This window comes from Ostrinia nubilalis, chromosome 4, assembly GCF_963855985.1.
Source record: "Ostrinia nubilalis chromosome 4, ilOstNubi1.1, whole genome shotgun sequence".
Taxonomy (NCBI): Eukaryota; Metazoa; Arthropoda; class Insecta; order Lepidoptera; family Crambidae; genus Ostrinia; species Ostrinia nubilalis.
Genome location: NC_087091.1, coordinates 12,782,320 through 12,794,518, shown reverse-complemented (window position 1 = coordinate 12,794,518; position 12,199 = coordinate 12,782,320). Strand labels below are relative to the sequence as shown.

Sequence of the window (12,199 nt, the reverse complement as noted above, 5' to 3'; positions counted from 1 at the left end):
TTAGCTAAAAAGCCATCCTAGGTCCAATACAAAAACATAAAATATTTCATGTTTAGTTTTAGTCATCATAAAATTATTTAAAATATTTTTCAGCGTTTTCAAAGTAAAAGGTCGAGTGAAAGTATTTTTTTCTGTTACGTATCTCTATTTATTTTTATGGTAACCCCAAGAACAAATTTTACAAATGGCTGAAAAAGGTCTGTCTGAAATTGTGATTGTTTAGCGTTCACGATTTTACCATTTATTTGGGAACCTACTTCAGCCCTAAAGGATTAATAAAAAGTGATATTATGACGACAGCAGGTTTCATTTGTGCTTCAATCAATAGTTAAAAAGATTGACGTTCAACTAACCTCAATTTATTAGTAAAAATGGAGCTTCCGCAGCCACCGCAAGGTATGTGTTTTTGTAATTCCTAAAGCTTATCGTTTCAAATAAGTTCTGCAATTTGATTCGCAGCTGTGGATTGACTTAATTGTGATTTATTTTTAGATCAAGATCTTCGTAATATAATCGACAAACTCGCACAATTTGTCGCCCGAAATGGCCCGGAGTTCGAGAAGATGACCAAGAACAAACAAAAAAACAACCCGAAATTCAGCTTCCTGTACGGCGGAGAATACTTCAACTACTACCAGTACAAAGTGACCACAGAGCAAGCAAGTAAGCATTCATAAGTGACGATGGCTGAAATTGAATGTGTCGCGGTCGCGCCCGATCGCTGATTGCGTGTCGATATAACCGTTTCAAGTGAACCTCCGCTGTTTATAGTTCTAAAGCAATCCGCCGGTGGCCAGGTGGCACCCGCTCCCGCCGGGGCTTATATGGCACAGAACAGGCAATATGTAATGCCCCAACAGGCCGGCGCGTCGCCCGCAGCGCTGGGCCTGGCGGCGTCGATGGCGGCGGCGCCGGCGCTGCAGCAGTGGCTGGCGGCCAACTCGGCGCCCGCGCCCGCGCCGCACTCGCAACACGACGTCGACAACGTCAATGTCCAGATCAACATGCTAAAAGAGCAAATAACTCAATCGGAAAACAATCTCAATGCTCAGCACACGGTTAGTCTCTATTGCTAGGCTGGAGCTCACCATCGGACTTTGAAACGGAAAGTTTAATATGTATAGTCAGTCATATTTCACTTAACACTGTTTCATGTTTCAAGTTGGATTAGGTGGTGGTGGTCAGGTGGTGAGCTCAAGCCCTATTTTATTTAGTGATTTGTGTTTGTCTGCTCCTTGTTACAAGCTTTTATTTACTTTCACATGTCTGGTGTCTGTCGTCAAATCTTTTTATTGAATATTATTCTAACAATAATCTGATGATCAATGAACTTCAAATTATGTTATTACATTATGCTTATGTTACTACTGTGTTTGTTACTTTTTGCAACATATACTCGCATTTTGTTGTTTTATATTATGAGCTCATTGTGTCCTGCTGCAGAAAAAAGACTTTCATATTATTATGCTTCATGTTTTTGGGAGCCAAAGCAATCCTTGTTTGCTTCCAATATGTCTGATTTATTCATTCATAATTAATATACCTTTAGAATAGTAGAGTCAATTAAAACCATTGCAATAATATTTATTACTTGTAGCATGACCATTTTATAACTTGTAAACAAGATAATAATTATCACTTAGTCTCATGAGAAATACTTTTCACAGGATGTTTGAGAAGCTTTTCTACTATATTTCTTGATATTAAATGACAATGATATGATTATGTAATCTGCTTTTATCATAATTAATTTCATGAATTTGATTTTATCGATACTCATTCAATGATTTCATCTACAGGATATTTATACCGTTTTCTCAGCTATTTCTAAAAGCTTTTATTATCAAAATCATATGTTTTTAGGTGTTAATTCAGCAGCAGCAGGCTAAAATTAATGAGCTAGTGAGCAAGGCGCAAGTGGAAAAAATCCAGATGATGGCCGAGGAGAATAAAATCAGTCTGCCTGAGCTGGACGGCATACTACAACCTATCATAGACACATGCACAAAAGACAGCATCTCTACAGGTATTGTAATAAAATACAAAGTTGGCTTAGCTTGATTCAATAAAAGGAAGCCTTTATTTATCCAATTAGCATTAGCCTAATAGATCTTTGATGATGATCAAAGCTTACATGACTCTGGTACTATTTTATCAAACTTTAAACTTCGGCTACCATGTCCACACTCGACATTGTCGAGTATGCTCCAACCAAATATGCAAAATTTAAGCCAGTAAGAAGAATAATTATAAATAAAACTTTTAAAACGGTTTAAAAAGAGAGTTGCTGGACTTCTGATGCCATGTGATGATCCTACTAATATTATAAAATTATAAATACGAAAGTTTGGATGTCTGGATGTTTGTTACTCTTTCACGCAAAAACTACTGAACGAATTTTGATGAAACTACAGTATTATTGTTTATAACCCAGAATTACATATAGGCTATAATTTATGACGATCTGTGACAAACGAAATTTCATGCGTGTGAAGCCGCGGGGAAAAGCTAGTATAATCATAATTTTATCCAGCATGGTTCTCATAAGATGTATGAAGGTTTTCAAATGATATTTCCAAATTTGACCATCAGGCAAAGGCTGGATATTGCAGCATGCCACGTCTCACGACGCGGGCAAGGTGATATCGCAGCACCTTCTGCGGAAAGTCACCCAGCCGGGCGCGCCGTTCTCGCAGAAGCTACACATCATCTACCTCGTCAACGACGTCCTACACCACTGGTTTGTACCTAAATCATCATTTATTAGTTGTTAGATTATCATGTCCAAACGTCAGGTTATGGTTTGTGTGCTAATCCCGATTTAAAACTTCTTTTTATCATTGTAATTAAAGTAACTAATATTTTTTGGGTTGGCATCACCTAAAATATATTTTTTTAATAGGTAATTTAATATTTTCTCGTTAAAATTTTATCAATAAAATAATTATTTCATGTTTCTTTCTATAAATGTAATTAAAAAATTTTTTTTCAACTGTAATCACTGTTTATGTAAAACATTGTTTTTATGTGTACCACTTTGTCTGTTAACAAGCAGTCTCTTTGATACTGTTATTCCTAATTACAGTGCTCGCAAAAACGCAGAAGATTTGAAGAAAAATTTGGAAAATGTGGTGGTTCCAATGTTTTGCAATGCCAGTATAGGTAACATATTTATAATAATGATGTCAAGACATAGGTATCTTGTTGTTTGTGCATACTCATCTCTATTTAAAGTACTTTTTTAGAAAATCATCACCTGTGGTTTGCGCCGCCAGGTAACTTGCTTAGCGCCAGTTTGGCTGATACGACATCGGTTTAATTATTCTGCTGTTTCAGCCGTCACCGAAGAGCAGGAGGCTAAGCTTAACAAGCTGCTTCGCCTGTGGGAGTCCAAGTCGAATTATTTCGAGACCGCCGTTATAGAGAAAATGAAGAGCCCCACCAGCTCCTACCAAGAGTACCAGAACAACTTGATTGCTCTGCACTCCAACGCTATATCACATTTGACACAACAAACAAAAACCACATTCGAAAAGTATGTATTCTGAAGTTTATTTGAACTGAAATCATCTTACACCAATTACCGATGCCTTATTTTGTTTCCAGCTACCAAACTCAACATCAGGCTTTTGTGTCACACACAATGCAACAAATTCAGCAACTTGAAATGCAGAAGCGAGCTATCGAGATTCAGAACAGTCATGATAACGACAACATGCAGCAGCAAAATAACATGCAAAACTTCCAAAACAATAACTTCCATGGCGATCAGAACTTCTCCCAGATGGGAGGTTACGATCATAACTTTAGCTCCAATAATCAATACGGCAGCGAAAGTGGCGACAACTACCCATCTAATAACAGCATGACTGGCAATGATAACAGTTATGATAGTCAAACTTTCGATCAAATCACAAATCAGAAGAGAAATGATATAGAAGAGCCAGATTTGTCAAATCTTCCAAATGTCAATTTCTCCCAACCGCCACCTGGATTCAAGCCCAACGATAATTCAGCCCTGTTAGCATTCCAAAATGGTCTTCCAGACCTTAGTAAACCTCCTCCAGGCTTCCCTGCGTTCACGGAAATAAACAATGATGACCTTATGCCTTCTGTTCCCTATTTCGAGTTGCCTGCTGGTTTAATGGTTCCTCTTATCATGGTAAGTTCTTTCTTAACTACATTTTTTTGCTTGAAAACCAAACAACACCTAAAACATAAAGATGCACCTCAGCCGTATAAATATTAATTATCTGTGAATCGTGAAACCTCCACAGGACAGGCAATGCCTAGTGTGGAGGTCAGCCTTTTTGTATTATATTAGTTAATCTGGCAATAAATATTTACATTCTTTCTTTTTAAAATCGACATATGGATGAGATATCATGCGCTTAATAGTTTTGCGATATAATAATGATGCATTAGTCTTTTACAGAACTTCTTCCTCTATTGAAAATCAATGAAAAGTTTCCCAAAGAAGTTTAACTCTTGTGTTTTTACAGTTGGAAGACGACCGGTATAGGCCCCTGGACCCGGCGCGAATCCGGCTGCCGCCGCCTGCGCCGCCTAACGAACGGCTGCTGGCTGCCGTCGACGCCTTCTACGCCGCACCCAACCACGAGAGGCCTAGAGATAAGTACGTGCCTTTTATAGGTCCTTTAGGGCTGATTTTTCAATCGTCGGATAACTTATCTGAAGAATAAGTTTGGCACATTGACAGTGTTTGTATGGGAAATATGTCAAAATGACAAGGTTATTCTTCAGTTAAGTTATCGGACAATTGAAAAATCGGCCCTTATTCTAATAAGAATTACATTCACTTATACAGGGTGTTAGGTAAATGGGTATATGAGCCGACACTAGCCCATGTTAACATGGTCATATAAATGGTATGGTGAAGTCAGAAATTTGATATCATCATTTTAATTTTTTTAATTTTCATACAAAATTAATTTTATAAAATCCGATTTGTATGAAAAATAAAATAAAAAAAATGAAGATATCAATTTTCTGACTTCACCATACCATTTATATGACCATGTTAACATGGGCTAGTGTCGGCTCATATACCCATTTACCTAACACCCTGTATAAAACTAATGTAAAATGTTGGGCTATGTACTTGACAATTGTTGCAAAAAGAGGGTAGCCTAAAATATATCCTTAATTCTTGTCTATGCTTTTAGGTGCAGTTTTCTAACCCTATTTGTAAGACTTGTGCAACCTAATAAACTTTGACAATGATGATTTTTTTTTAAATATTTTAAACCATCTCATATTGCAAGTTGGATAAGTTATCTTGTAGATGCATCAACTAATCATTACATAACCACTTCGATCTAGTACACAAATTGTGTACTTATTAATTTTGGTGTTTTCAATTTCAGTGAGGGATGGGAGAAATTAGGATTATATGAATATTACAAAGCCAAAAACTCGGCGAGGAAAAACAAAGAAGAGGCAGTTGCTCAGGGGCTCAGGGAAAGGTCAAAGTCTCCGAGCCCCATCCCCAAAGACTTACAAAAACAACCCACCCCGCCTGGCAGACGATACAGGTAAATATACAGTTACCACAAATTCATTGTCTTTATTATTATTACAGCCTGACGTAATTTTAACAAAAATACAACTTGGCATTAGGAGTTTATTCTTATCTGAAGTACTACTAAAAGCTTACAGTAGTTCAAGTAAGTTAGAATCAAATATTAGACTTTTCTTTCTAGTTTCGTTATAGGTAAGATAATATAAAACTGTAAAATAATGCATAAAAAGACTCTACCAAAACTTGACAAACGTAAATCTTTACATTCATATAATTTTCTTTCTGTTGATATTTACTTTTACCCGAAATTTGGGATGTCTTGGGTATGAGAAAAGTTGTATAAAAATACTGTTTCTGTATTTATGTGTGCATGACTACTACTAATAACTCATATTCACGAATTGTGCCAATTTCAGGAGTAAAAGGTCTGTTGATTTTTACTATTACAATGTTCTATTTTTGTTGATATTGCACGTTTACGTATACAGCTATGCCCGCTTGTCGTAGTGATCAATTTAGACGTTGGATTGTTTTGTGATAACGACCTTATTCGTTTGGTGTTTAGGTCGAAAAGTCGAACGCCGGAGAAACGGTCGCCCGCTCGCTCAAAGTCGCGGTCGCCGTCGCCGCGCCGCAAAGCAGCAGCGGCAACCTCGGCAACCACTTGGAGACGAGAAAGAGACGGTAAGTCACGGGTTGATAGGGATTTTTATATTAGCTACTGTAAGCTGCTACATCTGGGGTAAATGATTTCCATTTGCATTAGTATCCTGTGAATTCCTAAAATTACTTATAAATCAATTTAGTTAGAAACTTATTTTGTATTTTTTTTTTCCTAAAAATTTTTACTTGCACTAAAAGCTAGTGATTTACTCTGCTAGATAACTTATGGGGCAGAAAGGTTCTGGAATGGAGGCCGCGTACCGGAAAACGCAGCGTGGGACGTCCACCTACAAGGTGGACCGACGACATCGTAAAGGTAGCAGGGAAGCGCTGGACGCAGACCGCTGCCAATCGATCAACATGGAAAGCATTGGGGGAGGCCTATGTTCAGCAGTGGACGTCCTATGGCTGAAATGATGATGATGATGAGATAACTTATGAACCTCTAGACAAAGTAAAATTCGTGCCAGATTAAATTTCCTGATCGCTTCGCTACGTTAATGTGCCTAAGGCCCGATTCGACCAAACTTTTATCCGAGAATAACTCCTGGTATAACTGGCACATTGACAGTTTCAGTATGGGAAATATGTCAAAATGTCGAATAACTGACTCTGAGCACAGAATAAGTAATAGTACAGGTACAGAAGGATTACTCCGCAAGACGATTTAAATAAATGAAAGTCTTGCTACGACGCGATACAGTGGAATTCAGCTCGCACAGCACTACGTACCTACAATTTTATTCACCTACAAGTTTTGTCTCTTTCTATCGCGTGCCTCTGAACTCTTCTTACGCTGTTAGGGTTGCTGTCTAGTGAAAAAATAATTAATCTACTTATTTGTAATGAAGTACGTATGTAGGTAAGTATGCATTCATTATGGAAAACCTTGGGAGAGGCCTTTGTCCAGCAGTGGACGTCATTTGGCTGAAACGAACGAACGCATTCTGAGCAGTAGTAGTAGTAGGTTAGGTTCCTATACTATCCTAAGAATTATTGATTACCTACATGGCCAACATACCTTTCAGCATCTTTGTGAAGCGAAAAAAAAGATAAATCCGGTAGATTTCTTTTCGAATTTAAACACCCGAACGCCGCACAATATTTCTTTCTCTTTATATCCATTTTTAAATAATACTTCGATCATAGAATTATAATCATACTACAACGCACGCCAGCGTCCTGACGGGCGCGCGCGTGACACTCGACTGATATAATACCCGCCGGCGGGGCGCTTCGCTGTAGGTAATTATCGGATGTACCGCGCGGAGTGAGCCAGGCCTGCTCTGAGATTAATATTTACTCTTGTATGATCGAATCCACCCTAAATTAGGTAAAACCGGCAGATCTAATGCCTATGCCTTAGGCCCAGAACAAACGGTGAAAGGCAACTGCAACGAAACTGCAACTGCTAGTTACTTTTGAGTTGCATCTAAGTTTCTGCCATGGCGTCCGTTGAGAGACCACACATGACGACCAGTTTGAAACTTTCAGTTTCATTCATCAGTTGCTGTGTCGTTGCAGTTGAGTTTCACTGTCTGTTCTGGGCCTTAGCGAGTCGATCACAAATGTCACAGTTCAACAGCACAAAATTTGGTGCTTCTCAAAAATCCGCAGGTATCAACACACGACCATATAAATAATGTCCTCCCCACAGGCCGCAGAAGATCACGGTCAAGGTCGCGGTCGCGGTCGAGGTCGCGCAGCCGGTCGCCGCGGGAGCGCCACCGCGAGTCGCCGCGCTCGCGCCGCGTCGAGCGCTCGCGGTCGCCCACGCCCCCTAGTTTCCTGTAAGTTTCGCATTTTATTTATATTAGCCTAAAACTAAATAGACTAAGGCGGTTATCACACTGCGCCGCGCTCCGTCGCGGAGCGCGGGGCGACAGATTTAATAATTGTATGCAAGTACCTCAGTTTGTATGGAAAACACGCGCGGCACTTCACACTGACAACGCGTCCGCGCGCGTGATTTTTTATATGAAATCACGCGCTCCGCGGCGGAGCGCGGCGCAGTGTGATAACCGCCTAAGAGCTAGTGAACGCCAGACCTACGTCATTTTATAAAAGCTGAAAGTTTGTCAGCGTATGCTCCCAATATAGGATATAATGTTGGTGAATTATGAAGTTTGGGTCATGGTGGCTTTGGGAGCTACCCTAAAAAAACTATCTGGCAAGGAGTTGGAACTGTCAAAACTGTCTGGCTGTTGGGGAAAATACTTCTAATTATGGCCCAAATATTATACATAAAAATCAGATTGTATGGTATAACGTAAGTCTTAACTTTTACGGTGGCTTTTTCTGTATATTCGATAGACTGTAATTCTACTAATATTTGTAATTGTAATATTGTAATTGCACTGTGAAATTTCAAGGACATAAGACAGTTCAATCTCTCTTGAGGTGATTTTGATCAGTTTCTATTGGCATGTTTATGTTGTTATTATTGCAAATATTACTGCCGTTTAACATCGTTATGAATTTGTATCTATCGATCGACACAGTCTTATTAATTCCAAGCATTCTTTTCTGTAGGTAATTAAACATAAACATTTTTTTTATTTTAATTACCTTGGTAATGAAGTAAATTTTTCAAGAACATAAGCTAATGTTACCTCATTTTACAGTGGTGGTGCATCTTATCCCAGTACATCCAGCGGCCTGGACCCCAGCAACAAGGGCCACCAGCTGCTTCAGAAGATGGGCTGGAGCGCCGGCGGGCTGGGCGCGGCCGGGCAGGGCATAGCCGAGCCAATCAGCGGGGGCACAGTTAGGGATAAGCAGGATCAATATAAAGGTAACTACTAGATCCTATTATAGTCCTATATTTATTTGAATAGATTAGTTTTTCTCTCTGAAAAGACTAGCCTATTCCTCTTGATGACAAGTTGTCATTCCATTTGTCGATTCTTGTTGGCTATTGATTAAATTAAAATTTATGCAACTATTTAACTACTAAACCTATGGCATTGTGAATCGACTTTTAGTACACATAAAGCAAATACTTCTAAGCCGTGTGGTGACGGCAGAGTAGAATACATTTGTCACCAACCCCTACTCTTCCCGCGGGTGTCGTAAGAGGCGACTAAGGGACTACACATCAAACAGAGAATGGGCAGCAGCGCTCTCTGGAAAACATCAATCTTTTAAACTGCGATCTCCAACCCGCCTGCCAAGCGTGGAGATTATGGCAAAACCCTCCACTATAGTGGAGGAGGCTCATAGTCCAGCAGTGGACTGTAAAGGGCTGTTGATGATGATGAAAGCAAATACTTCTTAGTCACTAGAAAAGATTCTAAAAAGTTAACTTCTTCACTTCCTTCTTCTAGCCTTATCTGTAATATACTGTTAGACATTAGGTACTTATTTTTTTTTTTTATTTCAGGTATAGGCGTAAACTTAAATGACCCCTACGAAAACTTCAGAAAGAACAAAGGTGCAGCATTTATTACGAGGATGAAGGAAAGAGCACTAGAGCGTTCATCGTGATCGCTGATATTATGTTGTGTAAATGTGTACAATGAAAGTGTGTGGATGGGTATGATTTATTTTATCTAAATCATCTTAAAAATAAAGTTATATGAATTTTTCTTTATGGTTTTATTGAAAAGGCACTTATGAATAAATTAATATCATGTTATAGCACAATACAAGATAAAAGTTAAGTTAAGCTTAATTACTGTAATTAAAGTTCAAAGTCATCTTCATAATTATCTTTGAATTCAGCCAATTTGTCCAAACTCTCTTTATAATCTGCCGCCTCCAATCCTTCTTGTCTGAATTTGTGTAATTTTGCAAACTGAATTCTGCTGACCTCTCTGTGTACTTTCTCAATCATATCAGCCATAAAATTGCCATTATGGTAGCCTGCCACAACAGCACAACTTTCGAATCTCTCTTGTGTACTATCACTTGCTACAAAACCATATTTGTTTAGATCTTTCGAGAAAAATTGTGGATATGGTGTTTTTAACTCAAAGGGCTGCTCACAGACAGTAACATTTGTTGCTGATAAGAAGTTGCTTGCTTGGAAATAAAGTTCAAACATTTCTTTGACACTGTTGCATCGGTATGCCGGTAAATTCATTTGTTCTTTGGCTTCCTTCAGTGGTGCTTTCAAATAGCTTTCTGGTATCCCTCTGACTGTGATCAACTGGAACAGTTTGTCTGATGCAATCTTACAACTGGGTGTTAGGGATGTATAAATAGGTTTAGTTGTATTGTTCAGAAAATCAATCAGGTATTGTGATTCATTCAATGCAAATGGCATGCCAAGGGAAGCTGCTGCCATTTTCCTTCCATACCCAGTCATATCTGCACAGATATCAGACATGGTATGAATGTTGCTTTTGTGTCTGTATTTCTGACTAAGAGTATCAATAGCTGTGGCCAATAATGCTGAGGAGTGGTAGTAAAGCTGTGGGTTGTAGTTAATGTATTCAAAAGATCTTGGGTTTCCTGGTTTTCTCCATCCTTTTTCACCGGTACACAAAGGTACAAATAATGTGGCATGTTCAGATAATGCTTGCAGAGAAAGAGCAAGATTTACCAGCCTAGTTGAGTCTTTTAAATTAGATTTATCTCTTTCTTCTTGTGTGCTAGGATTATTATCAGGAAAGTATGATGGAATGATAGGATAAGCTACAATAGGCTTAGTATATTCATCTGCCAAATATTCAATGCAACCCATTGCCATTCCAGAAAATCCATCAATACAGTCAAAATTAACTTGGAACCCTTGCATGCTATCACATTCCTCTACATATTTTCTAATATTATCACTGAATGTGTCGCCAAAGTCGTGTTTCCATAATGCGGTGCCAGAGTTATAAATGTCAAATCCTTCCTGTAAATAAAGAAAGAAACTGATGAATTAAACTTAAAAATGAAAGGTTTTTTTTGTAAAATATATAGGTTAAAATAAATATACATACATTTTCATCGCCATGGTTGTATTCTTTGATAACATTGACTGAACGGGAATGTAAGCGAGGATAAATAAAATCGGTCCAGGTTTTGACTTCTTCTTCAAAGTTATAAGTTTTCTCTGCAGCTGCTGGTCCTTCTGAATCAATATCAACTAAATACTGATTCTTTTGAGGAGCTGGTTCTTCAACTTTGTCAACATTTTCCCACTCTAGGTAGTCCGGATCGCTTTCCTCAGGTAATCCGCCACTCACTGGTAGGGTTTTCAGAGAACCTTTCAAGTCCGCCAAAAGGAGCCTCGGTGTGTAAGTAGTTTCTCCTTTACCATTTTCCCCTTCGCGGTATAAAATATCATGATTAACTTCAGTTTTTTTAAGGCCTGTATAGTCAAAGCTAAGCTCTTGTGTATTCCAGAAGTGAGCACCAATATAATTCGTATAGTGACCAAATTGAAGAGTTAATATCTCACGAGTAGCCATTGTGACAGAGTAAGGGAATATTTGTAACTCATTGATTATTTATTCCGTAAAATGAATTAGCACCAATGGTAAACAAATCAATTTTACACAAGTTCAGTGACAATTGGTGACAATGAGTTTGACAATTAAAAAGTGAGGTTATATCACAGATTATTACACCTTAAAAAAAATTGCACTCGTACCACGATCGTATCGTCATCGTATTAGTAAGGAAGGAATAAATTAATTCCTTCATGATTCTGCATCTACCTGCATCAATGGAGAAGACACAGGAGAAGTCTTTGTCAGTCAGGAGGAGTTCCTGGTTTCCCAGGTTCATATTCCCATGCTTAGATTAATCTAAGTTCTCATGTCTATTGAAAACATAATAAAAGACGATCGAATTTTATTTAGCACAATATACATTGTCATTTCAACTTACGTTTGTAGTACTTACATAAGGTTCTTCTTCTATTGTACAAAAGTAATTAATTATGCTGCGCTATCCGTACCGTAACAAATGTTCAATGATTGTACTTAATATTTCAGTAATTTGAAAAAGTTGAAAAAGATAGTCAACGGAAAATCGTGTGGCAGGCAAGTGGCAAATCTT

General features: G+C 38.3%; 2 protein-coding genes across 2 annotated transcripts; one reads left to right on the top strand and one right to left on the bottom strand.

The window, feature by feature from the left end:
* The first annotated feature begins 158 nt into the window (after positions 1-158).
* LOC135071384 (calcium homeostasis endoplasmic reticulum protein) lies at positions 159-9,792 on the top strand. Its single transcript, XM_063965176.1, has 14 exons — positions 159-396; positions 493-663; positions 772-1,058; positions 1,864-2,026; positions 2,593-2,740; positions 3,086-3,162; positions 3,337-3,535; positions 3,607-4,162; positions 4,503-4,636; positions 5,388-5,555; positions 6,108-6,226; positions 7,863-7,995; positions 8,830-8,999; positions 9,588-9,792. The coding sequence occupies exons 1-14, from the start codon at positions 372-374 to the stop codon at positions 9,689-9,691; spliced, it is 2,454 nt and encodes an 817-aa protein (XP_063821246.1). The 5' UTR covers positions 159-371; the 3' UTR covers positions 9,692-9,792.
* On the bottom strand, positions 9,786-11,705 carry LOC135071189 (protein misato). Its single transcript, XM_063964958.1, has 2 exons — positions 11,137-11,705; positions 9,786-11,048 (listed from the first exon to the last, which is right to left on the bottom strand). The coding sequence occupies exons 1-2, from the start codon at positions 11,605-11,607 to the stop codon at positions 9,888-9,890; spliced, it is 1,632 nt and encodes a 543-aa protein (XP_063821028.1). The 5' UTR covers positions 11,608-11,705; the 3' UTR covers positions 9,786-9,887.
* Positions 11,706-12,199: the final 494 nt, after the last annotated feature.